The sequence below is a fragment of the Caloenas nicobarica genome, chromosome 30, assembly GCF_036013445.1.
Source record: "Caloenas nicobarica isolate bCalNic1 chromosome 30, bCalNic1.hap1, whole genome shotgun sequence".
In the NCBI taxonomy this organism is placed as follows: domain Eukaryota; kingdom Metazoa; phylum Chordata; class Aves; order Columbiformes; family Columbidae; genus Caloenas; species Caloenas nicobarica.
In genome coordinates this window covers 3,314,937-3,338,528 of record NC_088274.1, presented here as the reverse complement: position 1 = coordinate 3,338,528, position 23,592 = coordinate 3,314,937, and the positions used below count along the sequence as shown (strand labels likewise).

At 49.3% G+C, this 23,592-nt stretch overlaps 2 protein-coding genes across 2 annotated transcripts; one reads left to right on the top strand and one right to left on the bottom strand.

Moving 5' to 3' along the window:
• The first annotated feature begins 3,364 nt into the window (after positions 1-3,364).
• On the top strand, positions 3,365-4,348 carry LOC135999895 (olfactory receptor 6E1-like). The gene has a single exon (XM_065653469.1). It carries the CDS (start codon positions 3,365-3,367, stop codon positions 4,346-4,348), a length of 984 nt encoding a protein of 327 aa, XP_065509541.1.
• Positions 4,349-15,100: 10,752 nt separating this feature from the next.
• Positions 15,101-18,021, bottom strand: LOC135999877 (olfactory receptor 14A16-like). The gene is made up of 2 exons (XM_065653450.1): positions 17,975-18,021; positions 15,101-16,055 (listed from the first exon to the last, which is right to left on the bottom strand). Exons 1-2 carry the CDS (start codon positions 18,019-18,021, stop codon positions 15,101-15,103), a joined length of 1,002 nt encoding a protein of 333 aa, XP_065509522.1.
• Positions 18,022-23,592: the final 5,571 nt, after the last annotated feature.

Below are 23,592 nucleotides of genomic sequence, written 5' to 3'. Positions count from 1 at the left end.
GATGAAAAACATCTGAACAACAACGGAGTCATTGGTCCCAGCCAGCGTGGGTTCATGAGGGGAAAGTCTTGCCTGACAGACTTAATTTCATTCTGGGTTAAAGTTGCCCACGTAGCTGACCAAGGGATGCCTGTCGATATGATCTTTTTGGATGTCAGTAAAGCCTTTGATAGTGTCTCTCCCAGGATCCTCCTGGACAAGATGTCCAGCACGCAGCTGGGTAAACACACAGTGCAGTGGGTGAGCAATTGGCTGACGGGCTGGGCTCAAGGGGTTCTAGTAAATGGGGTCATGTCAGGCTGGCGACCAGTCACTAGCAGGTTCCAGAGAGGCCCATCTTAGGGCCAGCACTCTTCAATGTCTTTATAAATGACTTGGACACAGAACTTGAGGGATTGCTTAGCAAGTTTGCTGATGACATGAAATAGGGAGGAGCTGTTGGCAGTTGAGGGCAGAGAGGCCCTGCAGAGGAATCTGGACAAATTGGAGAACTGGGCAATCACCAACTACATGAAGTTCAATAAGAGTAAGTGCCGGATTCTGCACCCAGGACACAGCAACCCTGGCTCTAAAGACAGACTGGGGGATGAGATGCTGGAGAGCAGCTCTTTGGAGAGGGATCTGGGGGTTCTGGTCAACGGCAAGTTGAACATGAGCCACCAGTGTCCCTGGCAGCCAAGAGGGACCCGTGTCCTGGTGCATCCAGCACAGCACAGCCAGCCGGGCAGGGAGGGGATTGTCCCGCTCTGCTCTGCGCTGGGGCGGCCTCACCTGGAGCATTCACTGTGTGCAGGGCTGGGGACACAGGATCAAAAGGAGATAAAGCTACTGGAGACTGTCCAGAAGAGGCTACGAAGTTGGGGAAGGGTTTGGAGGAGAAGCCATATGAGGAGCGGGTGTAGTCCCTGGGTTTGTTCAGCCTGGAGAAGAGGAGACTGAGGGCAGAGCTCATGGCAGCTGCAGCTTCAGCAGGGAAGCAGGAGGGGCAGGGCTGAGCTCTTCTCTCTGTGACCAGTGACAGAACCCAAGGGAATGGCAGGAAGATGTGCCAGGGGAGGGTCAGTTGGACATGAGGAAAAGGTTCTGCACCCAGAGGGTGCTGGACACTGGAACAGGCTCCCCAGGGAGGTGTCACGGCCCCAACCTGACAGTGTTCAAGAAGAGACTGGACAACGTCCTCAGACACACGGTGTGAACTGTGGGGTGTCCTGTGCAGGGACAGGAGTTGGACTGATTGATCCTGTGGGTCATTCCAACTCAGGACATTCAATGATTCTGTGGGACAGGCAGGGTCTTGAGGTCACTTCACATTGGGAGTCACATCCCATGGAAACTGTCTAAATGCATTACTGGGATGTGCTTCCTTTAACCAATGTCCCCGTGTCCATTCCTCATGACGTGGGACATCTCAGATGAGTGCAGAGCAGGGGGACACACCACAGGGCTGAGGTGTCTCCCGTCCCTTGGGAGTGGCAACAGGAGGCCAGAGAGACACTGTGACTCCTGCCTCTGTGTGTAAAAGGGACAGACTCTGTTTCCGAACATCTCTGGGTGCATAAGGAGTCCACAAGTCCAGCTCAGATGTGGACGCCTGACAAAACCCTGACATTTCTGTGTGACTCCAGAAAAAAACCACTGTCCCACACAGATTAATTTCATGTCTGCCTGCTATGTCATACTTACCTGTGATTCTGGATTGTGGTCTCAAACGTGCCAGAGTAATCAGGGAGGTTCTGAGGTCCTTGGAAAAGGCAGTTGTCAAATCTGTCTTCAAGAAGGGCAGCTTACCTCCGTCCCTGGGAAGGGGATGGGACAAATCCTCCTGCAGCCTTGTCCAGGCACTTGGAAAACAAGGAAGGGATTGCTGAACCCAAATGGGCAGGGAAAGAAAGGCATGTTGTGGACATGGAATTTTGCAAAGCCTCAGACATGGTGTCCCGTGATGTCCTTATAATGCGATTGGTGCTCTCTGGGCTAAAGAAGTGGATGCTGGGTGGGAAGGTGGCTGGATGATGAAGCCCAAATGTCCCCAGTGGTACAAAGTGCCCCATAGAACCAGTTACCAGCGGAATCCCTCAGTGACCAGCACTTGGGCCAACACCGTTGAATGTCTTTATTCTCCTCCTGTATGATGTGATGGAGTGAAACTTCAGCTCCTTTGTGGATGGTGCAAAGCTGGGCAGAGGCCTTGAACAACCTCATCTGGTTCACCCTGCCCTGAGCAGGAGAATGAGAGAAGGTGGTGCTCAGGGCTCACTTCAAACCTGACTTACTCTATCATTCTTTTCCTTGGAGAGGTTTTGGAAGACAGAATTGGTGGAGGGAGGGAAGAAAAGAAGAAGAAAATAAAAAAGGCAGATGAGGAAACATGAAAGGTGCCAACATAAACAGAGCAGTTCCAGTGAATAATGTTTCTCTACTCAAATTGTTAGCAGGAAATCTATAATCAGCTCCCCAAATGCCCTGTTCTGCTCATTGGCCCCCAGGGAGTTACATCACATTTCTTTACATCTGATTCTACACTGGGGTTTGCACCTGATTGTTACAGCTTCTTTGCAGGAATTACTTTGTGCTTTCCTTAGAGATCTGGATGTAAACAGGCACAGGGGGACTTTTTTAATTAGAGGAAACAAAAAAAAAAGAGAAATAAAAAGGTTCAGGACATTTGATAGTAATAGAAATGAGCAACTGTTTGGAAGCAACTACATTTCAGTGCAGATGGATGTCAGACGAGACTGTGTGGAACCATAACAAATTTCAGTAATTATTTAGAGTACTAAAGAAGATGCGTTATACTTGGTCCCTATTCCAGCCTCCCCTCCCCTTTCCTGAAGAAACAGAGAGCACGAAGCTGTGGAAGAAAGCAGGGGACTACGAAAGAGACGCTTGATACTGCTTATTCTGAAATCAGTAGTTACTTAGGGATTCCTAGTCAAAAAAGGCAAGTACTGAAAAGTAGAAAGAAAAAATTTCAACCTGCATTTGATTTGACTTGATTTGATTTGATTTGATTTGATAGTTTAGCGTTTGTGCAATAGAAGAGATGACTTTGCCACATAGGTGTGACAGATGTTTGGAACAGGTCTGCGTGAATTTGGAATTTGCCAGGAATGGGATAAATAGCTAAGAGACTTTAAAATCCCCTGTTATGAAGAAAGAATTCTTTATGAGTGTTTGAAAAAGGTTGAAAGAAGACAACAAATTCTCTGAGAACTCCGACTGACATTTGATATAGAAAAATCAGAGTATGAGAAATGCTTGAAGTACTCTGTCTGCTGTAGGAAGACTGGAAGAAAGGAAGGAAGCAGAGAAGGTTTTGGAGAGCCTTTCACCCAGACTGGAATTATCACACTTGGTTTTTGACATGTTCCTGTCTCGGCATGACGAACCGAAATTCAACATGGGACCAGAAAATGGAACTGCAGTTACTGAGTTCATCCTAGAGGGTTTCTCAGGGCTTGATCAAAGACTACAGCTCTTACTCTCTCTGTTCTTTCTGCTCATATACCTGACAACAGTGATGGGGAACATCACCATCATTTTCCTTGTGTACACGGATCGCCACCTACAAACCCCTATGTACTTTTTCATTGGCAATCTGGCTTTCCTGGAAATCTGGTTTACATCCTCCACAAGCATCAAATTGGTTGTGATCCTGGGTTCTGGTAGGAGAACAATCTCACTAAGCAGCTGCTTTGCCCAATCCTATTTCTATTTTGCCCTGGGCTGTACAGAGTTTGTTCTACTTGTTGTCATGTCCTTTGACCGCTATGTTGCCATCTGCCAACCTTTGCGTTATGCTGCCATCATGAAGCCTCAGCTCTGCATCCACCTGGTTGTTGCTGCTTGGGTCACAAGCTTCACACTCTTCAGTTACCGCCTGGTCATCCTCTCCCAGCTGACTTTCTGTGGCTCAAATAAGATCCACCACTTTTTCTGTGACAACTCCCCCTTATTCAAACTGTCCTGCTCTCACACCAGCCTGCTCTGGAAAATAGACTCTGTTTTCATATCATTTGTCATTCTGGGTTCCTTATGTTTAACTCTGGCATTTTACATGTGCATCCTTTTCTGTATTCTACATCTTCCAGCAGCCTCTGGGAGGAAAAAAGCTTTTACCACATGTTCTTCCCATCTCACCACTTTGGCCATTGTATATGGGAGCTGTGTTGTTCTCTATGCATGTCCTTCAGAATATGTTTCCTTGGAGACTAACAGCATTGTAGCGTTGCTGAACACCGTCCTGTACCCATTCTTAAATCCATTCATCTACAGTCTCAGAAACAAGACTGTGATACTGGCCCTGAATGAAGCCATTGCCCGTATAACAACACAGCTTTTCCCCTAATCACGCGGCATTTCTGGACAGCAATACCAGTGATCTGCTATCGTATGTTAGATAATACCAATGCATATGTAGGTAACCTCCAGACACAGATGCCTCAGGAAATACGTGTTCTTGTTGGATTGTGTTAAATGGTTAGAAGCTCATCTGCACACACAAAGAAGGCACTAACAATGGCAGGAGAAGTAACTCAGTTAATACCCTGCCCCAGCTGCTCTCAGCCCCATCACTGGAGAGCCACCAGCTCATCAAGAGCCCATCTCCAAAACCAAGAAGAGCACAGAGGCTCAGTGGGAAGTGGGAACCCAGATTACAGGCTCTGAGGAATGAACATCTTGTCCCAGGGCCACCCTGGGAGAGCCATCAGCCTCGTCGTCCAGGTGTGAAACCCATCAAGAAGAGTCACTGAGAGCAGCTCTCTGGATCATCACTTGGACTAGGAGAATTGTTGCCCAGGGGTGTAGGACACATTATTCGATGCAGGGGAAGAACGTTTTTGGATTGCACAGGACTTATCATGAGAAGTTTGGGGAAGGACCCCAACCATTGCCGTCTGTCCTGTCTGTGTGAGCCAACGCAGGCGGGTCACAAGAACAACCAGAGGCCACACATGCAATTGCAAAGAGCAAATTTATTTTTGTTACCTCGCTACCAGGAGATCCCTGAAACAGGACTTAAGCTCCTGGGCAAAGGTCACACAACCGGAGATGCGGGCATTGCAGGATTCAGCCCTGGTAGAAGATCAACCAGCTTGCTAATTTCATATAGGGATTCACGCAGGCGCAGTTTACCACACTGCTTTGATCTTTGCCTGCAGGAATCTCAAGCATGTACGATAAGGTGCCTTTATGACTCTTTTCACAGGCCTGTTGTCTAAACACAGAGGTTCTACTTGTGATTTATGTGTTTTTCCACAACACAGCTGCAGTCGCTTGAGCGTATTATACAATTCTCGTCCTTCCCATTCTTGCGTTATTGCCGCACATTCCACGCCCTCACTCAAGAGACAGCTCCTGCTGGGGACAGCAAAGCCAGAGTTGTTCATTTGGGCTTGTGAGGTGCAGCACAGAGCAATTTACAGGGAGACACAATAAACACATACAGAAAAAGCGAAAAACATATCTCTACGATACTGCTTTGATTCAGGTGTCCCATTCATCTTGCCAAGGAATTAAATGAGTAATTCAGCCAGGCATTATCAGTAGATAGCTTCACTTCACAGAATCACAGAAAGTCATGGATTGGAAGGGACCTCAAAAGCTCATCCAGTCCAATCCCCCTTGTCGGAGCAGGAACACCCAGATGAGGTTACACAGGAACCAGGCGGGTTTGAATGTCTGCAGAGGAGGAGACTCCACAACCTCCCTGGGCAGCCTGTTCCAGGCTCTCACTGAGAAGTTTCTTCTCATATTTAAGTGGAACCTCCTGTGTTCCAGTTTGTACCCATTGCCTCTTGTCCTATCATTGATTGTCACCGAGAAGAGCCTGGCTCCATCCTCCTGACACTCACCCTCTACATATTGATAATCATTTATGAGGTCACCCCTGAGTCTCCTCTTCTCCAAGCTAAAAAGACCCAGCTCCCTCAGCCTTTCCTCACACAGGAGATGCTCCACTCCCTTAATCATCTTCGTGGCTCTGCGCTGGACTCTCTCTAGCAGTTCTCTGTCCTTCTGGAACTGAGGGGCCCAGAACTGGACACAATATTCCAGATGCGGCCTCATCAGGGCAGAGTAGAGGGGCAGGAGAACCTCTCTGGACCTACTGACCACCCCCCTTCTAATCCACCCCAGGTACCATTGGCCTTCCCATCCGCAAGGGCACAGTGCTGGCTCGTGGTCATCCTGCTTTCCACCAGGACCCCCAGGTCCCTTTCCCCTACACTGCTCTCCAACAGGTCATTCCCCAACTTATACTGGAACCTGGGGTTGTTCCTGCCCAGACTCTACACTTGCCCTTGTTACATTTCATTAAATTTTTCCCTGCCCAACTCTCCAGCCTGTTCAGATCTCGCTACTTAATGCATTAGTCCCGAAGATGTGAAATGTCGCCTTCCACGCTGGCTAGTTCATCATCTATGTTGAAGCAACATATGCCTTCAAAATCAAAGCAGCATTTGCAGCCACTACCTACTCAGAGAAAGCAACAATAAGAAAATTAATGTCAAAATCCCTTAGCAGAGCAGAATTCTGTAATACAGCTACCAGGGTTGTCATGCCAATGAAACACATTGTTAAGAGATCTGCGGCTGTTAATTTCTCCTAAACATTAAAGGCAAATGATTTCTCCTAAACATTAAAGGCAAGTGATACTGTAGAGGCTGAACAAATCTAAGTTTACCAGGACAAATCTCAGTTAATCAACAGGAGTGTTGTCACCTTCCAGTAATACATACGCTGTTGCTCCTGCTCCTTCAGCTGGTATCACTCTGGGTTTAACAACCTGGTGTGGGGTAGTTGCCCACACAGATTGGAAACTCATGGCCTGCACTGTTTCACATTGGACTTCGGTTAGACATTGGGTCTGTGACACCAATAACATTGTTCCAATGCTGTCACCTCTAGATAAAACACAGGTGTTCACTGAAGATAACTGAAATACGAGAACTTGAGAATGTGATATTAGCAAAGGATGTAACATAAGAGGAGAAATCAGGGTACAGAACTGCACAGCATTCTCTGGAGTTATATGATTTTTTACATCTGCATCAATAGGCTGCAGTCCCACTGGTTCCATTGGTGTGAATAATTCCATTTCCCCTGTAGTTAGTCCTGACACTGTACCCACAGCAGTGTGTACATATTGCCATCCCCTAGATGGGGGTAGGAGGCCAATATAATCAACCTGACAGGTATACAAGGCCCACTGACCCCGTTTTATCCTTCCCCATGGCCTACATAATGCCCTTAAATGTACCTGAGTACAAGTAGCACAAAGATGTACGCATGTTTTACAAGTCTATAATAGCAAAGGGGTTTGATTGTGAGCCATGTTCCCTGCACGTGCAGTATAAGCTGATTGATGTCCACAAGCTATATGCACATTTACATCTTCAGCATGCAGCTCGGCAGAGGACATATTATTTACTTCCCTAGTGTTTTGTGACTTAAATGTATCAACTTTGTTGTGCTTTTCTATTAACCCTTCACAAGTGGAATCCACCTCCACAGAAGATGTGGGGATAAAAGTTTTGCAACGCCCTAAAAATCCCCCAAAGGCATGCGATTGTTTTACTGTGGCTGGTACAGAAAACTGCTGGACTGTTTGGTATTTCTCTGAGCTGTCCATGCCAAACTATTCCTAAAAATAGTACAGTAGCACTAGGGCCCTGTGTTTTCATTGGCTTAGTTGCCCAGCCTTGGTCCTGTAAATGAAATTTCAGTGATTTGACAGCTGCTTCAGTTTCTTATTGTGACACTGCCATGATCAGCAATATAACGGCAAACAGAAATGGTACCTGACCAGAGTGTGACACTAGCTACTATCATTTGGTGGCAAATGGAGGGGCTGTGTTTGTCAGGCAATGTGGGGGGACTACAGAGATGCTGCTCGCTATTGTAGGGAGGAAATTCATGCTGCCAAAGCTCAATTAGAATTGAAGCTGTTCAATAGTGAGAAGGGCAATTAAAAAAGCTTTTTAAAATATATTAATGGCAAAAATCAAACTACAAATAACTTGGGCCCATTACTTGATGAGCATGGTCACCTTATTAACAGGGACATAGACAAAGCTGAGATGTTTAATGCTTTCTTCACCTTGGTCTTCAACACTGATGATGGACTTGTGGGCCCCCATAAACCTGGGCTGGAAAACCATGCCTGCGAGAATGATAAACTCCCAAACGATCCGGAAATTGTACTGGATCTGCTACTCCAGCTGGATCCCTACAGGTCAATGAGGCCTGATGGGATTCATCCAAGATTGCTTGAAGAGCTGGAGATGTCATGACAGAACCCAAGGGAATGTCAGGAGGATGTGCCAGGGGAGGGTCAGTTGGACATGAGGAAAAGGTTCTTCACCCAGAGGTGCTGGACACTGGAACAGGCTCCCCAGGGAGGTGTCACGGCCCCAACCTGACAGTGTTCAAGAAGAGACTGGACAACGTCCTCAGACACATGGTGTGAACTGTGGGGTGTCCTGGGCAGGGACAGGAGTTGGTCTCGATGATCCTGTGGGTCCTTTCCAAATCAGGACATTCTATGATTCTGTGTATCCCTGAGGCAATACTTGGAAAGTATATTGCTTTTGTTGCCAGGTAAAGGCAAACTGGTCTTGTATTGATCTGGCAGGTGGGAGTGGGCACAGTGCTGGTGATGGGGCGAGGGGCGCTCGGCTTTTTTGCGTAAGCATTAATTTTGCTGCCGGCAAAACATTTCTGATGTTCTGATCCCATCTATTTCTGACCATGGGATACCAGCTTGTACAAGATCATTCTACATTTGTGTCCTCATAACCCATGCTGTAATTCCTTTTGGTTTTGCTGCCTTGCCTTTATTTACCACCCAAACAGAGGGTCCCAAAATTAGAGCCCAAATGTCCCCCAAGGAATTTACTAGAGCTCCTACATTACCCGTAGCATTTGTCACTGCTGCTGTAGTCAAGGGTTTTAGTGAGGCAGGCGCTCCTCTCAAAAACTGCATTTTGACGCTTATTACTGCTACACTGTCCAGATTGGATCGTAAAAGCAATGCATGAGCCATCCCCATCTGCCACGTCCAATTAATACATTTTTGCATTGCACACCAGGTTCTGAGGGATGACACTGATTTGACAGGTTCAGCATACGGTGGTAAAACTCCTGCACACAACCATTGATACCTTGTAATGCGAGAACTTCAGGGTCAGGAGCTCTAGGATGGGTAAATAATTACCATACCCATCTGCTGGCTAACTCGTGAGAAGAATCCAATGCTGCTTTCCATGGCAACACATGCAGAGCCGTTTCAGTTGCCTGCGGGGTAACCACTGCCCTGTCATCAATCTCAGGCCGTGCCTGTGGCAGAGCCAATTGATCCAGGAAAGTGGCCACGGGGGCCCAGCGCTCGGTGCTGGGCCATCCCTGAACACAGGGAGTCACCAGCACAGCTGCCCCAGTCCTCGACCTTTTTGCAAACCATGGCATGGCTGTTTCTGGTGGTGCTGACAGTGCCAAATGTGTGAGCCAACACAGGCAGGTCACAGGAACAACCAAAAACCGCAGATGAAATGCAAAGTGTATTTTGTTTTCTTTACCTCACTAACTGGGGGATCCCCAAAAAAGCACCTGGACAGAGGTGACACTCGCAAGAGTGCAGGTGCTGCAGAGCTCAGTCCTGGCTGGATCCCTGGACCTGCTTGTTTCACCTGTATATCAGGGATTCATGCAGGCGCGGTTTACCACACTGCTTTGATATTGACCTGCAATAGAGCAGGAATTTCAAGGTTGTTTGAGGATGTGCCTTTAAGACTTTCACGGTTCTTTGTTATATAAAGGCAGAGGTTCAACTTGCAAAGCACACAAGGCTAAACAAAGTTTAGTGTCATTTGTGTTTTTCTATACCCCAGGTACAGTCACTTAAGTGTATTTACAAATCTCCTCTTTGCCAATCTTCCGTTATATTCCCACACCTACAATTAGTGTTGTGCTCAGTATAAAGCTGGAGCTGACTTTTCTGGCTAGTTACTTCCGTTAGTTCAGGATTTGCAGCTACTTTGGTTAGTTTTGTTTGGAAGTTTCGTTCTGTTGGGAGTTTTGAGTGAGTTCAGCCTTTTGTTGTTCTGCCATTTTGCAGTTGGCCCTTGGGCCTTTTTGCTCTGTCTTGCTGGGATGGGCTGTTTGGGACTAAGGTCCTCCCTTCTCCAGGACTGGCTGTTCTCTGTGACTGGACTTACATGAGGGATTGCACTGAGTATATTTTCTTAATTTAATTTAATTTGATTTTTTTATATTTCCTCTCAATTTTTTAATTTAATTTAATTTTATTTTATTTTATTTTATTTTTTTATTTCATTATATACGTAGTAGTAGTATATTAGTAGTAGTAGTAGTATATTATATTATACGATTTTTATTGTCTTACTAAAATGCTTTTTCTGAACCCACGGGTTTCGCCCTTCCCTTTGGTTATCTTCTTTATCCCACTTGGTCAGTTGGGGGAGTACATGAGCAGCTGTTGTGGTCTTAGTTGCTGACTGGGGTAAAACTATGACAGGGAAGAAGAGTAGTAGCTCAAGAACTCTTGAAAATCACTTCCCAAGATGATGGCACTATTTTTTTATCTTTTTTTTTTTTTTGAGTGGGAAAGAGCATGAGAAAGGAAAACCATCAGGAACTGCAGCTCTGGAGGTCCAGAGTGGACCTCAGGGTAAAGAAATGTCATTCTGAGCACTGGGCTGTGCTCATTCAGAGGAACCCTGGATCAGCCATGGCTTTGTGTTTCAAGGAACAGCTTGGGGGGGATGGAGAGACAGCAGCACAGATGGGGACACACTGGGATGAGAACAAGGTGGAGAAGTGCATGGGGTGTCTGCAGCCTGTGGGGAAACAGCCACAGGCCTGGGACAGTGTAGGATGGACTGTGGTGGAGATGGCCCAGGATGATGCTGGATGTCCCTGAAAGACCCAAGGTCTTTGTCCCCTCGGCTATGGCTGATGTCCCTGCCACCGAGGCCTAAGAGGAGACACATCGTTGTCATGCCCATGGCACCCCATCGCCTCCTTGCACCCCCCAGGGAGGCCAGGAAGTGTCACACCATTGTCCTTCACTGGGCATTGCACTCTCCACATCCCCAGGAAGAGCCCTGAGACACACGTGAGGGACAGGATCTCCCTTCCTAGAGGCAGGGGCTCAAGGCTTGGCCATTCTCCTTCATCAAACAAACCAAGGGTTTGTGCTGATGCACTTTGCCTTTGCCTGATGGAACCACAGCCTCCAATTATCTGCTCTAACGAGCCCCTGGGGAAGCTTTGTCAGTAACAGCCCTCAGTGGGGCCCATTAATGCTTCAAGGTACTTTGGAGTTTGCTTCTGACTTGGACTTCTTGAGGAGATTCTTCAGTCTGTCCTTGGTATCTGAGGTTCGTGGACTCAGCACCAAATACGCCATGGGGCTCATTAAAACACAGAAAGCCCTAACGAGCAATGTTTCTTTCTGTAATTTTCTGCAAATATTCAAGACTTGTAGAACTAATTGGAGAAGTTTCAATGGGACACTTACTGATGAAGATTTCAAAGAAGATTTCATAAAGGAGGGTTTTTTCTTTCAAGGGTATTTTCTATCATTTTTCAGCATATAGAAGAAGTTACAACAGCATTCTACAATGGACATTGATCCAGAGGGTCTCCTGAAGACATCTGGACAGGCAGGAGAACACTCCCTTGAGGCTGGACACTGTATGGACACCCTTGCTGCTCACCCCCCACCCCCATCTGCCAGTTCCCTCATTGGCCACCAGACACTTGCATCACTTTTCCTCACATCAGACTTCTCCACTGAGCTCTGCAGGTGGATGCTGCAGCTCCTGTACACCAGCATCCACCCGCTCTCCTGTGTAAACACTACGCAATAAACGCTAAAACACTTCCCTCAACTGTGTGTGTAAGCTGGATCTAACGAGATCCACCATCCACAACTGACATCCACACAAGAACTGGTTTAGACAGAAAGATAGGAAAGGATAGATAGAAACACAATTAACATGCTGACTAACAGGTTAATTGGATCTCTGAAGAATGGGGCAAGTTTGTAACTCCCTGAAGCTCAAAGCAGAAACCAGAGAGTTGAGAGGCAACTGAATGACCAAACAGCAAGTGGAGGACGAAACCTGACAGCACTGGGAACGGGGAATGTCCAGACAGTCTGCTGCAAAGTTGTCCTTTGACATGGACATTTAATCAGGAGAGGTGGAAACTTCCTGAGTGACGAGGGAGATGAAATAATAGAGTGTTGGTAATAGAAGTACAGGAGAAGACCAATATTTCTTTTCCTACCCTTAGTATACTTCCCAGTAATTCACTTTTTTGCCTTTTATTTTTTTTAGTTAATATGTTAAAAAAACCCAAACCACAACCAAAACCACATAAACAAACAAACAAACCCCCAAAAATCAAAAAACAAAAATAAAAAGTACGCCTTTCCAGGCAGACATCAGTCATCAGTTGTCTCACCATAAAGAGCCAGTGCCATTTTGGAAGACCCAGTGTACCTGAGGTGCTGGCCTGGGATTGGCATCTGTCACAGAGGACCTGGGGGAGACCAGAGCACCTTGCAATGCAGGTGGAGCCTGGGCAGGGGTTCCTGGGCCTGGGGCATCTACACTGGCATCAGGTGTTTGTGTCCCTGTAGCTGAAGACATTTGTGTCCTAAATCCATTCCCAGTTCTGGAAAACTCTTTCCTTTTCAAAGAAAAGAACCCCCCGCAAAGACTTAGGGGGAAAAAAAAAAAAAAAAAGGAAAAGAAAAAATTTTAATATGTACAAAACTAATGTGTAACATGTAAAAAAGTAATATGGAAAAAGCTTTTAAGCTAAAAGCTTTTTAAAGCTTATCTGTGTAGCTGAAGACATGTGTGACCTCTATCCATTTTTAGTTCTGGAAAACACTTTACTTTTGAAGAAAAGAAAACCCCCAAAGACTTAAAAAAAAAAAAGTATGTTGACACCTTTCTTTGCTTTGAAACTTTGTCTTCAGTTCTTATTAATTTTCATTGACATTAACTGACATCTGATGGGCCTGCAGGAATTAAGGCAAGATCATTTTTTGTCTTCATAGCACCCCATGCCCTCTAAACCTTCCCTGCCCAGGACTCCTCACGCTTTGCCCAGAGCGAGTCACACTGAGGTGCTGACTGGTTCACTGGTTGAGATGTTAGTTTAGATGGTCACCTACAGCACAGGTGGATTCATGGCCCATAATCGTCTGCTCTGCTCCAGTTAGAAACAGAGCCCAACATCACAATGGGATCATAAGAGAACTGAGGCTGAAGGGACCTCAGGAGTCTGCAGTCCAACCTGTCAGAAACTGGGTCAGACCAAGGTGTTCAAGCCTTCAATCAGAGATTGAAAACCCACAAGGACAGAGGCTGCAGAGACTCTCTGGGTGACCTGAGATGGCACTTGGCTGAGCTCCTGGGGAAAAAAAAAATTTCCTTATGTCCTGGCTGAACCTGTCCTCTTTCACCTTCCACCCATTCTCTTTTGTTCTTCTACCACACACCATGGTGAAGAGCCTGGCTGTGTGTTCTCCATCACCTCCTCGTTGGTACTGACGGGCTGTGATGAGGTCCCTGCCAGCCTTCCCTTCTCTGGGCTGCACAAGCCCAGCTCCCTCAGCCTCTCCCCACAGGCAAAGTGCTCCAGTCCTTGGCTGTCCCCAGGGCCCTCTGCTCAACCCACTCCATCTGGCCAATATCTTTCCTGAATTGGGATCTGAGATCTGGATGGAGTATTCCAGAGAATCCCTTCCCTCCATCTCCTGGCCGTGCTCCTGGTGGCACAGCCCAGGGTGCTCCTGGCCTCCCGCGCACCAGGGCACACGCTGCCTCCTGCCCAGCTCGCTGCCCACCCAGACCTTTCCCACAGAGCTGCTCGCAGCCAGGCAGCCCCAGCCTGTGCCATTGCCAGGGTGAGTCCCCTGCAGGGGCAGACGCTGGTGTTTGTCCTGCTGGGGTTTCCTGAGGTTCCTGCCAAGACGTGCTCTCCTCCTTGAACCCCTTCACTGAGCACAGAGGCCTGGGAGGGTGTTCCAGTAAAGACCCAGGCACAGAAGGCATTGAGTCCCTCAGCCCCAGCATCACTCTCTGCTGTTATTAAATGGCCTCACAGGGAACCTCACCCATAAACCTGGGGTGAGCAGCCAGTGCTGGAAATGGCCCAGGAGAGATGCCCAGTGGCTGGGGGGTGACAAAGGCCCTGGGCCACCTTCCTGGTCTGTCCGTGTCACCAAGGGCACAGAACAGGCTCCTCTCTCCTGCACCTGCATGTCTTGATCCCTCTCACAATCCTTGGCTCTGCACCACAACCCCTGGTGTGAGTCTTCACCCTGCGTGGTCATGCAGCATGAGATACATGCTGATGTTTTTCTCTCCCAGGTCCTTTCCAGCCCATCCCAACTCCCTCGAGTCTCTCCCACCTCCCCTGCCCTCTCTCCACCATTAACACCCTCTCCCCAGCAAAGCCCAGTCGGGGCTGGTCCCTCACCAGTGCCCATTGCAGGTGCTCTGGGCAGTCACCCCACAGCCTCTGCCCCTCTGAAGGGCACAGCAGCTCCTGGGGCTCCGAGAGGAGCCACCCCAGAGGTGGGTGAACATGCACGACAAAAGGAAAAGGAGGCACCTGTGTCCTTTGCTCTCCTCTCCAGCAGATCCTGAGAGGTCTGCAGCCCCTCCAGGCCATCCCCTCTCTCCAGGCCAGCAGAAAAGCCCTGGCCCTTAAGGTCCTCAAGACCTCTTACTGCTCCAGGCACACGCTGGTGCATCCAGGAAGGTGTTTTCATTTCCTGTTCATTCTAGCTATGCTGAGGATGGACCTCAGACTGAAAAAAAAAAAAAAAAGCTGTTGTAGGTTCATTTATTTCACTCAAATACAATGAGAAACTCCTCATTTACACAAACTGTCTCAGTCACACAAGATGTGAGGATACTTAATGGGATGTCTAGTGACATTACTTTGAAGACATCATCATATGAGGAAAAGGAAAAAAAATATAGCAAAGGAAAGACAAACTCAGCCTGTCATGACATACACTGGGAGCAATTTTCAGAGAGAATTAAGCAGCCTATGGCTGCTGAAAACATCCAGTCATCAGCTTCCTAAGAGCATCCTTGAGCTCCTGGTTCCTCAAGCTGTAGATGAGGGGGTTCAGTGTCGGAGGTACCACTGAGTACAGAATAGACACCACCAGATCCAGGGATGGGGAGGAGATGGAGTGGTGTTTTAGGTAGGCAAATGCACCAGTGCTGATAAACAGGGAGATCACAGCCAGGTGAGGGAGGCACGTGGAAAGGGCTTTGTGCTGTCCCTGCTCAGAGGGGTTTCTCAGCACAGCCCTGAAGATCTGCACATAGGACAGCAGGATGAAAATAAAACTTCCCAAAACCAGAAAACCACTGAAAGCAAGAAGCCCAAATTCCCTGAGGTAGGAGTGTGAGCAGGAGAGCTTGAGGATCTGGGGGATTTCACAGAAGAACTGGTCCAGGGCATTGCCCTTGCACAGTGGCAGTGAAAATGTATTAGTTTTGTGCATCCCAGCATAGACAAACCCACTGGCCCAGGCAGCTGCTGCCATGTGGACACAAGCTCTGCTGCCCAGGAGGGTCCCGTAGTGCAGGGGTTTGCAGACGGCAACGTAACGGTCATAGGACATGACAGTGAGAAGGGCACACTCTGCTGATATTGCAAATAAAAGGAAAAAGACCTGAGAAACACATCCTGTGTAAGAGATGTCCCTGGTGTCCCAGAGGGAATTGGCCATGGATTTGGGGACAGTGGTGGAGATGCAGCCCAAGTCGAGGAAGAAGAGGTTGAAAAGAAAGAAGTACATGGGGGTGTGCAGGTGCTGGTCACAGGCTATGGTGGTGATGATGAGGCCGTTGCCCAGGAGGGCAGCCAGGTAGATGCCCAGGAAGAGCCAGAAGTGCAAGAGCTGCAGCTCCCGTGTGTCTGTGAATGCCAGGAGGAGGAACTGGGTGATGGAGCTGCTGTTGGACACTTGCTGCCGATGGGCATGGACACTGTCAGAGGAGGGAATGAAAGCGACACATTAGCGGAAACTTCTCTGAGCAAAATCAAAGCCATTTCTCACACACCCTCCCCTGCTCCACACCCCTTGTCCTTTTCCAGACCTTCCTTCAGCTCCGTGGCTGAGCCCTGGGTGGTGCTGGCTGGAGGTGCCGTGAGGAGCAGGGCCTGTGCCCGCTGGCTGCCCAGGAGTCAGCCCTGCTCTGCAGCAGGGGGTCATGGCAATGGGGGCAGGGGCCAGTCCTGGGGTTCAGCTTTGTCAGATGGAACCACAAGATGTCTCACCCTTACCTAAGGTCTCAGCATCTCACGTTTAGCCCAAGACACACATGGCACATTGCACAAACCCGACAGCATTTTCTCTGCTGTAGCAACTCTGCGTTTCTCTGTGTACCTTTCAGAAAACACAAAGATGCTGTAGGACAGGTTTGCATCCTGGAGCAAAGCTCCCAGCTTGGAAGGACACCTGAAGGATATGTCCAAGTGTTGTAATGACGGCATTTGATTCAGGGAGATTCAGCTCATTCTGCAGCCCCACAGACTGCATTGCCCACAGCCCCACAGGGCAGAGGAAAGCTGGGACATGTGTTCCCATGGACACACCTGCAGCAAAGGACCCACAAGATCAGGCTGTGACTGCAGCTGAAACTCCCATCCCCAGAGAGCCTGACAGCAAGAACCAGATCACAACAACAGTGACCCAGAGCAGTGGAGCAAGAAGGAAAATGCGGTGAGGGTGGGTGTGAGAGAGGCCAGGGCAGAGGCAGCCGGGCACTCAGACAGCGTCACCCTTCCCCAGCTGTGCAGCCACCTCCCACATACCAGCATTGCCGGGCAGCTGCTCTCAGCCCCTGTGCTCTGCAGAGGGAACTGGAGCTCTGGCTGCACAGGAGCTGCTTCATGCCTTGGAGCCCCCGGCCCTGAGGGCAGAGGCTTTTCTGGGTGGGAGAGGAGGTGAGAGGGCTGCTCAGAGGAGGGATCGGCACTGTGGGGGATCACAGGGAGTTTTCTGTGTTTTGCCTCCTATAACAATTCCGGGTTTAGTTTCCTCTAATTTCTGATCATTTCCCTGCTGCCTGGAGATTCTCCCCCTGGGAGGTCTTGCCATGTGTCATGTCTTTTCCCTGTCAGTGCTCACATACTCCATCCCACCCTCTGTGCCCTCACCCTGGCTCTACAGATCCCCTGCCTGTTGCAGGGCACTGCCTGGGGGCATCTTCCTGTTTGCAGCTTGGAAAACAAGACAAATCAGACTAAAGCTCAGGGGTCCAGCAAAGGTGATGCAGGTGCTGGCCACAGCCAGAGGAGTGGTGAAGGGATGTTGGGTGCCTTCTGGCAGATGTACTCATCGCTCAAAGTTGCAGTTCAGGAGTCTCATTGACTTCTTTAAGCATGAGGGCTCATTTTCTTTTTATCATTTTGTGCACCTCCCAACCTTTGGGACAGGAAAATGAAAAGAAAGGCTCAGGAAAGCATCTTACCTGTCTGGTAATCCTTGCATTGATCTTCTTGAGGCATCTACTTGGAAAAAGTCCTGGGGGTGATCTGGAGCTGTGAGCAGCCCTGACCCACACAGCTCCCTCTCCACAGCACAAGATCCCTTCCTGCCCTCATAGGGGTCGCTCCTTCCTCCCACAGCTTCTCCCCTCAGTGCCATGGGGATCTCCCTGGGCAGGCTGAGCACTGACCCTGGCAGGCGGCAGAGTCCCTGTCCCGGCACAGCCATGGGGTGAAGGGACTCTGATCTGCAGGACAGCCCTGGAAACACCTGCATGCTCACCCGGCTTCACAGCTGTTCAATATTTCTTGAACAAGAGGCCCCTCCTTACAGATCCCACAAACTGTGCCTGTGCTAACTTTAGGAGATGCCTCCAGGACGTACAGCTGCATTGCCCTGCACCCAGAGACTTACCATGGCAAGGGCTGCAAAGATTTCTCCTCCAGTGAGCTCTCAGTCATCCTCCCAGTCCTGACCACCTTCAAGGTCTCTCTGCCTCGCTCATCTCCCTGAGATCCCCAGGCAGAGCCCTCAGCCCTGCTGCGCTTTGCAGAGGAGCTGCTCCTGGGCAGAGCTGTCTCTCTGCAGCGCTGCCGCTTGCCATGAGCTCCCTCTGTCCCAGGAGCCCAGCCCAGCTCAGCAGCACAGGAACAGCCCAAGGCGCTTTAACGACCCCTCTGGTGGCTTTGGCGTTGAGTCCATGAACCTCAGACACAGAGAGGAAGTTGAAGAAACCTCTCAAGAAGTCAAAGTCAGATTCAAACTCCAAAGTTTCTTATAATGTTAATGGGTCCCACTGAGGAACACTACTGAGGAACTGACCCCAGTGTCTGGTTAGAGAAGAAAACTGGAGGCAAAGATGACAGGTCAGGAAAAACAAGGTGAAGGTCTCTCTGATGATCAGGAAACCTGGTTGTGTTTCATTAACCAAAGGGCCAAGCCCTGACCCCCAACCCTGGGAAGGCAGATCCTGTCCCTCCCATGTTGCAAAGGGCTCTTCCTGAGACAGTGTGATGTGGGGCTGTGCAAGGCCAAGGGCAGGACTATGGTCCAACACCTCCCAGGTTCCTGGCTGGGGACAAGGAGGCCATGAGGCCCCTGTACTGTAAGGACAAGGTGTCTCCTCACAGGCATCAGAGGTGGAGACAACAGCCATAGCTGAGGGGAGAAGGAGCTCATGTCTGTTGGGGGCTTTCAGCCTCTTTACATCCCTTGATCATCTCCACAACAGCCTGTGCTATGCTGTGGCATCACCTGCACCTCTTTCCCTGCAGGCTGGAGACATCCCCCCTGCTCCCCCACCTTGCTCTTGTCTGAACATCTTCCTTCCTTTGCTGATCTCTCTCTGTCCTCCCCAGCTGTTCCTTGAAGCACAAAGCCTTGGGCTGATGCAGACTCCCTCTGGGTGACCTGCTCCACCACAGCACTGCCCTTCCAGTCACATTCCTTCCTCCACATGTCCAGCCAGAACCTCCCCAGTTGCACTTTGTGGTGCTATTTCTTTCTCAAGCTCTTTCCCACTATGAAGAAAACCTCCACCATCTCTGAAACCACCCTTCAAGCACTCTCAGGCTCCTCCTACACTGCTGCAGCCTCCCCAGTGCTGCTGGACCAAAGCAGCCCAGGTCCCTCAGCATCCCACACCATGTGCACAAGGTCCTGAACCCTGCCTTGGCAGAGCCCTACACTCTCCAGTTCCTCCCTAGCTCTCCAAACTGGGAAGCCGCACACTGGCACACACCCGTGTGTGGGGTCACACCAGTGCTGAACTGAATGGGATGAGAACTCCAGGTGTCTGGGTCCCCACGCTCCTCCTCATGCAGCCCCGTGTGTAGCTGCCTTGTTCACGGTGAGCGTGCAGCACGGGCTTGTGTGGTGGCCCTTGTAGTGCCCAGGCCCTTCTCCTCAGGGTCACTGCTCAGCGTGTCAGGTCCTGCTCTGTCCTGATGGATGGGGTTCTTCTCCTGCCCCGATAAAGCTTTTTCAGAGCTTTGTGATGGCGGAATCCCAGATTTTCTCAAGGTCTGGACCCTCCTTGGAGTGAAGCTCCATTTGTGGTCAGCTCTTGATGTTTGCATGCAGATGGCTTATCCTGATGAGAGTGTCTCTCCAAAGATAACAGCATGAGGAGTTTCAGGGCACTACAAACAGCCCCTCCTGGAGAAACTGGGGGGTCTTGGGGGTCTGGTTCTCATCATGCCAGAGATCTGGACTCCGAGGGGAAGTTGCCCTTTATGTGAGGGAGCAGCAGGAATGTGTGGAGTTCTGCCTGGGGACAGAGAATATCAGCTCAGAGCTGAGGAGTCAGCATGAGAGGGCAGAACAACATGGGCAATGTTGTGGTGGGTGGACATCAGCTACAGACTCATTGATGAGGAAGAGGAATTAGATGAGGCCTCCTTCAGACAAGTGAAAGAAGCCTCATGTTTGGAGGGCCGTTTCCTCACAGCAGACTTACGATATCTCAATATCTGCAAGGTACCAGCCATGCAGAAGGTGTTTGGACCTCATTGAAAACATCTTCTTGATACGGGTGACTGAAGACTCAGTGAGGTGAGGTGCCCTGTGGGACTTCCCACCTACAAACCAGAAAGAGTTGGTCAGGGATGAGAAAGTAGAGCTGAGGCTCCTGGAAGAAGATAGCAAGACAAAGAGCACGATTTCAGGAGAGGAGCCTACTTGGGTCCCATGGGATATGACCTTGGTGTCTATAGTGTTTTGTCTCTCACATTTTTTCCCTCCTCTCTCCCACCAGCTGTTGTGCAGTGTTTTTTACCCATTCTCAAATACAATATCACAGAGGTGCTGTCAGCATCACTGAGTGTCTCAGATTTGTCAAGGAGTGGGTCCATCTTGGTGCCAGCTGAAATCAGCTCTGTCTGACATCGGTCAAACTCCTGTTGTTTTCTCCGAGAGGTGACAAGTGTAGCACAGCCACACTCAGCCTGGTTCCAAGACTTGACCATGCAAATCCAATACAGGGTGACAACGTGTTGGATTTTACAAACTCCTTGACCATGAAGAAGAAATGGGAAAGATGTTCTATCAGCAACCAGAGGAAGTCTCCAGTCAATGAGCAGGTTCCTATGGGGAACTGTAATTGCCCTGGCATTCACTGGCCAGGCAAAGCGGCAGGTGCCAACAGTCCAGAGGATCTTGGGCCAAGTTCTTAACATGTCTGCCTGGTGGGCCAACAAGGGTGATGCTCACCTGGATCTGGAACTGGCAAACAAGGCAGAGCTGGTCGAGGATGTGAACATCAGTGTCCACCTTGGCTGGTGTGAGCAGGAAACAGTGGGGTCCCAGGCACCAGAGGGGAGGGAGGAAGGCCAGCAGCAGAGCACAGGCTGGTGGCCTCCAGAGGAGAAGACTTTGACATGACTGGGGGCGCTGATAGAGGTGGTGCCAGGGAAGCAGCTCTGAAGGCTGAAGGAGCTCAGGAAATCTGACAGGCCTTACAGGACAGCCTGCTCTAAGAATGGGAATGATCTCTCTGAGTACCTACGAGAAGTAGCATTTATCTTGTGAGGCTGCTTGTCTGAACTGATGGAGCTCCAGGGGAAAAAGGCAACACACAGAATGTGAGAGTGTGTCGAGCTGTAAAGGAGGAATTTAGAAACGTTTTCCATTGATGTGGCGATGATGCCACAGCTGCCCTGGACTTGAAACCTGCAGGGGAGGCTGAGGGCAGCCAGATGAGCTGACACTGCTTCCCTACAGTAAAATAACCGACCAGGGTAACATGGACCTGCTGCTGAACTTTGTAAGAGTAGAAGCAGACAGGACTGAGGTACTTCACAGCTTCTTTGCCTCCATCTTCACCAGCAAGGTCTCCTGGGGCTTTGTTCCTGAAGGCAGGAGTCTGGAGAACACCCAGGAGTGGATGGGGCTCAAGTCAGGGGTTACTTGAGCAAACTCAGACACCATTACAGAAAAGGAAATGGGTCATTTCACCAGCTCCCTGAACACAAGTATCGCTGTGCTGTGGCACCTGAGATTCCCAGGAACACCCACCTCTTGGTCCAGAGGAGTGTGACTCCTCTTGAGCTGTCTTGGCCTGTCTCCTCACTCACGAGGTGATTCAGGCACCCACTTTTCTGACATCTTCAATCTTCATCAGGAGACGCTCCAGATCAATATGAACAGGAGACTGCTGAGACCACCTGTTCTGGAAAGGGAGGGAAGGGTGAGCAGGGAAGGAAACAGAAGAAATACTGGTTTATTGCTGTTTATTATGGAAATGCTCTCTGTTTGGCTGTTCCTGAAATCTCCCTAATCACCCACACCAGACTTGAAGCCTTTTGGAAAATGATGCAGAGAGGATTGCCATGAAAGGGCATTTTAGATATTAGTGAGCCCTCTGGTGCCGTGATCCTGAACTGCAGCTACTGAAAGAATGAACAAAGCTCTAAGGAAGTGAAAGGCAGAAGCAAACCCCAAGGTTCTGAGGGTGTTTGGGACCCCACGAAGGGCCATCACTGACACAGCTGTGAAGGAAACAACCAGTCGAGGTCCCTGTCCCTGGAGGCTGGTGAAGGAAAGACTAGGAGACACTGGTTACAGGTGGTGAGGGCAATGTGGAGGTGGCTCTGGTGCCATGTCAGCCCTTGATGCTTGTTTATACCCAGAATGGCTGAGACCTGACCCCTGGGACCTTGCAAATTTTTCTCAAATGTTTTTCAAGGCTTTGCCTGTGGACAGTGTTTTGTGTTTTGGGGGTGGGTTTTATGTCAGGTGCTGTTGCTTTAACTGCAAGGCTCTGGTTTTCTGTGGAGTTGGAAATGCCTGTGAGTTCCTCACAACTCATCCAGCTTCTTTCATAGACCTGGCAATGGTCACCAGTCACCTCAATGTCCCAGTCCCAAACTTGCTTGAACCCTCTATTTGTAGCTGTACCCCATCACTCCAGGATGTTCAAGCATCTACCAGGTTCATGGATGGTTCCTGAGGACCATCCAAGTGTGGGCAGTGTAAGAGAGGAGCAGAGCAAGGTCAGCTCATGGGCCATGACTGAGCACAGCCACCCCCAGCAGCGGCCACTCCCCATCTCCCAGGCACAGCCATGCCCACAAGATGGAAATGTCACTACCATACACGATTAGCCCAAGAGAGGCCTTTCTTCCTTCCATATTCCCAGGAAAATCTTCCTCCTATTCCTCCTCCACCTGCACACGTCAACTGCTTTCCATTTCGGGGCTCAGACATGGCTGTAAGGGTTCACTAAAGCCATCGGCCATCTCATTGTTTCTCCCTGACATGCCCTGACCCTCTCCCACACCTACACATGGCCAGTCACGGCCGCTCAGGGTCTCCTGCTCCTCAGAAGAGGCCTTGAGCTTCTTGGTTCTTCCTGGTGCTTATTATAAACTTCCTCGCTCTCTCCAGAGCCCATGCTGAGCTTTCTTGTCCATAACAGCCCCTTTATGACCATGTGTTACGAAATGATTGTGTTTTTATGATCATTTGTGCAGAAAGGGCAGTCACAGGAAATCACCAATTACACAAAAACAGATGCCGAGTGAAATGCCATGAAGACCTGATGAGTTACCCCTGTGTCTGTGTCTCTCCTGGAAGGAATCTGTCCCGAGAATGCAATGCAGCCTCTGCCACTCTCTGGAGAGGCAAATGAGCAGTGTCCATGGCACCTGGGGAGGAACAGGGTGACTTTTGCCAGGCCACCCGTCATCTGAACCACTTAGGGGCTACCACAGATGCAGAGTACTATTTTACAGATATGTAAATATAAGCATGTTAAACTTTTTTTTTTTTCTTTAAAAACTGGCATTCCTTGATAAATTACAAAAACATTTGAAGGACTTTTCATGCCTTTTAACATGATTATCCACAGAAGGCCCACCAGCTTTGCGTCTCAGGAAACTGGATGCCAGAGTTCAAGGGAAGGATGGTTTGGGCTCTGTCCTGGGATCTGGGAAACTGGAACGTGCTCCCATCTCCCCAACACCCTGCCCTCCTCAGTGAGGGCTGTGAGACATCCTGCCAGTGAGGTCTGAATTCACAGTCATGACAAGTAT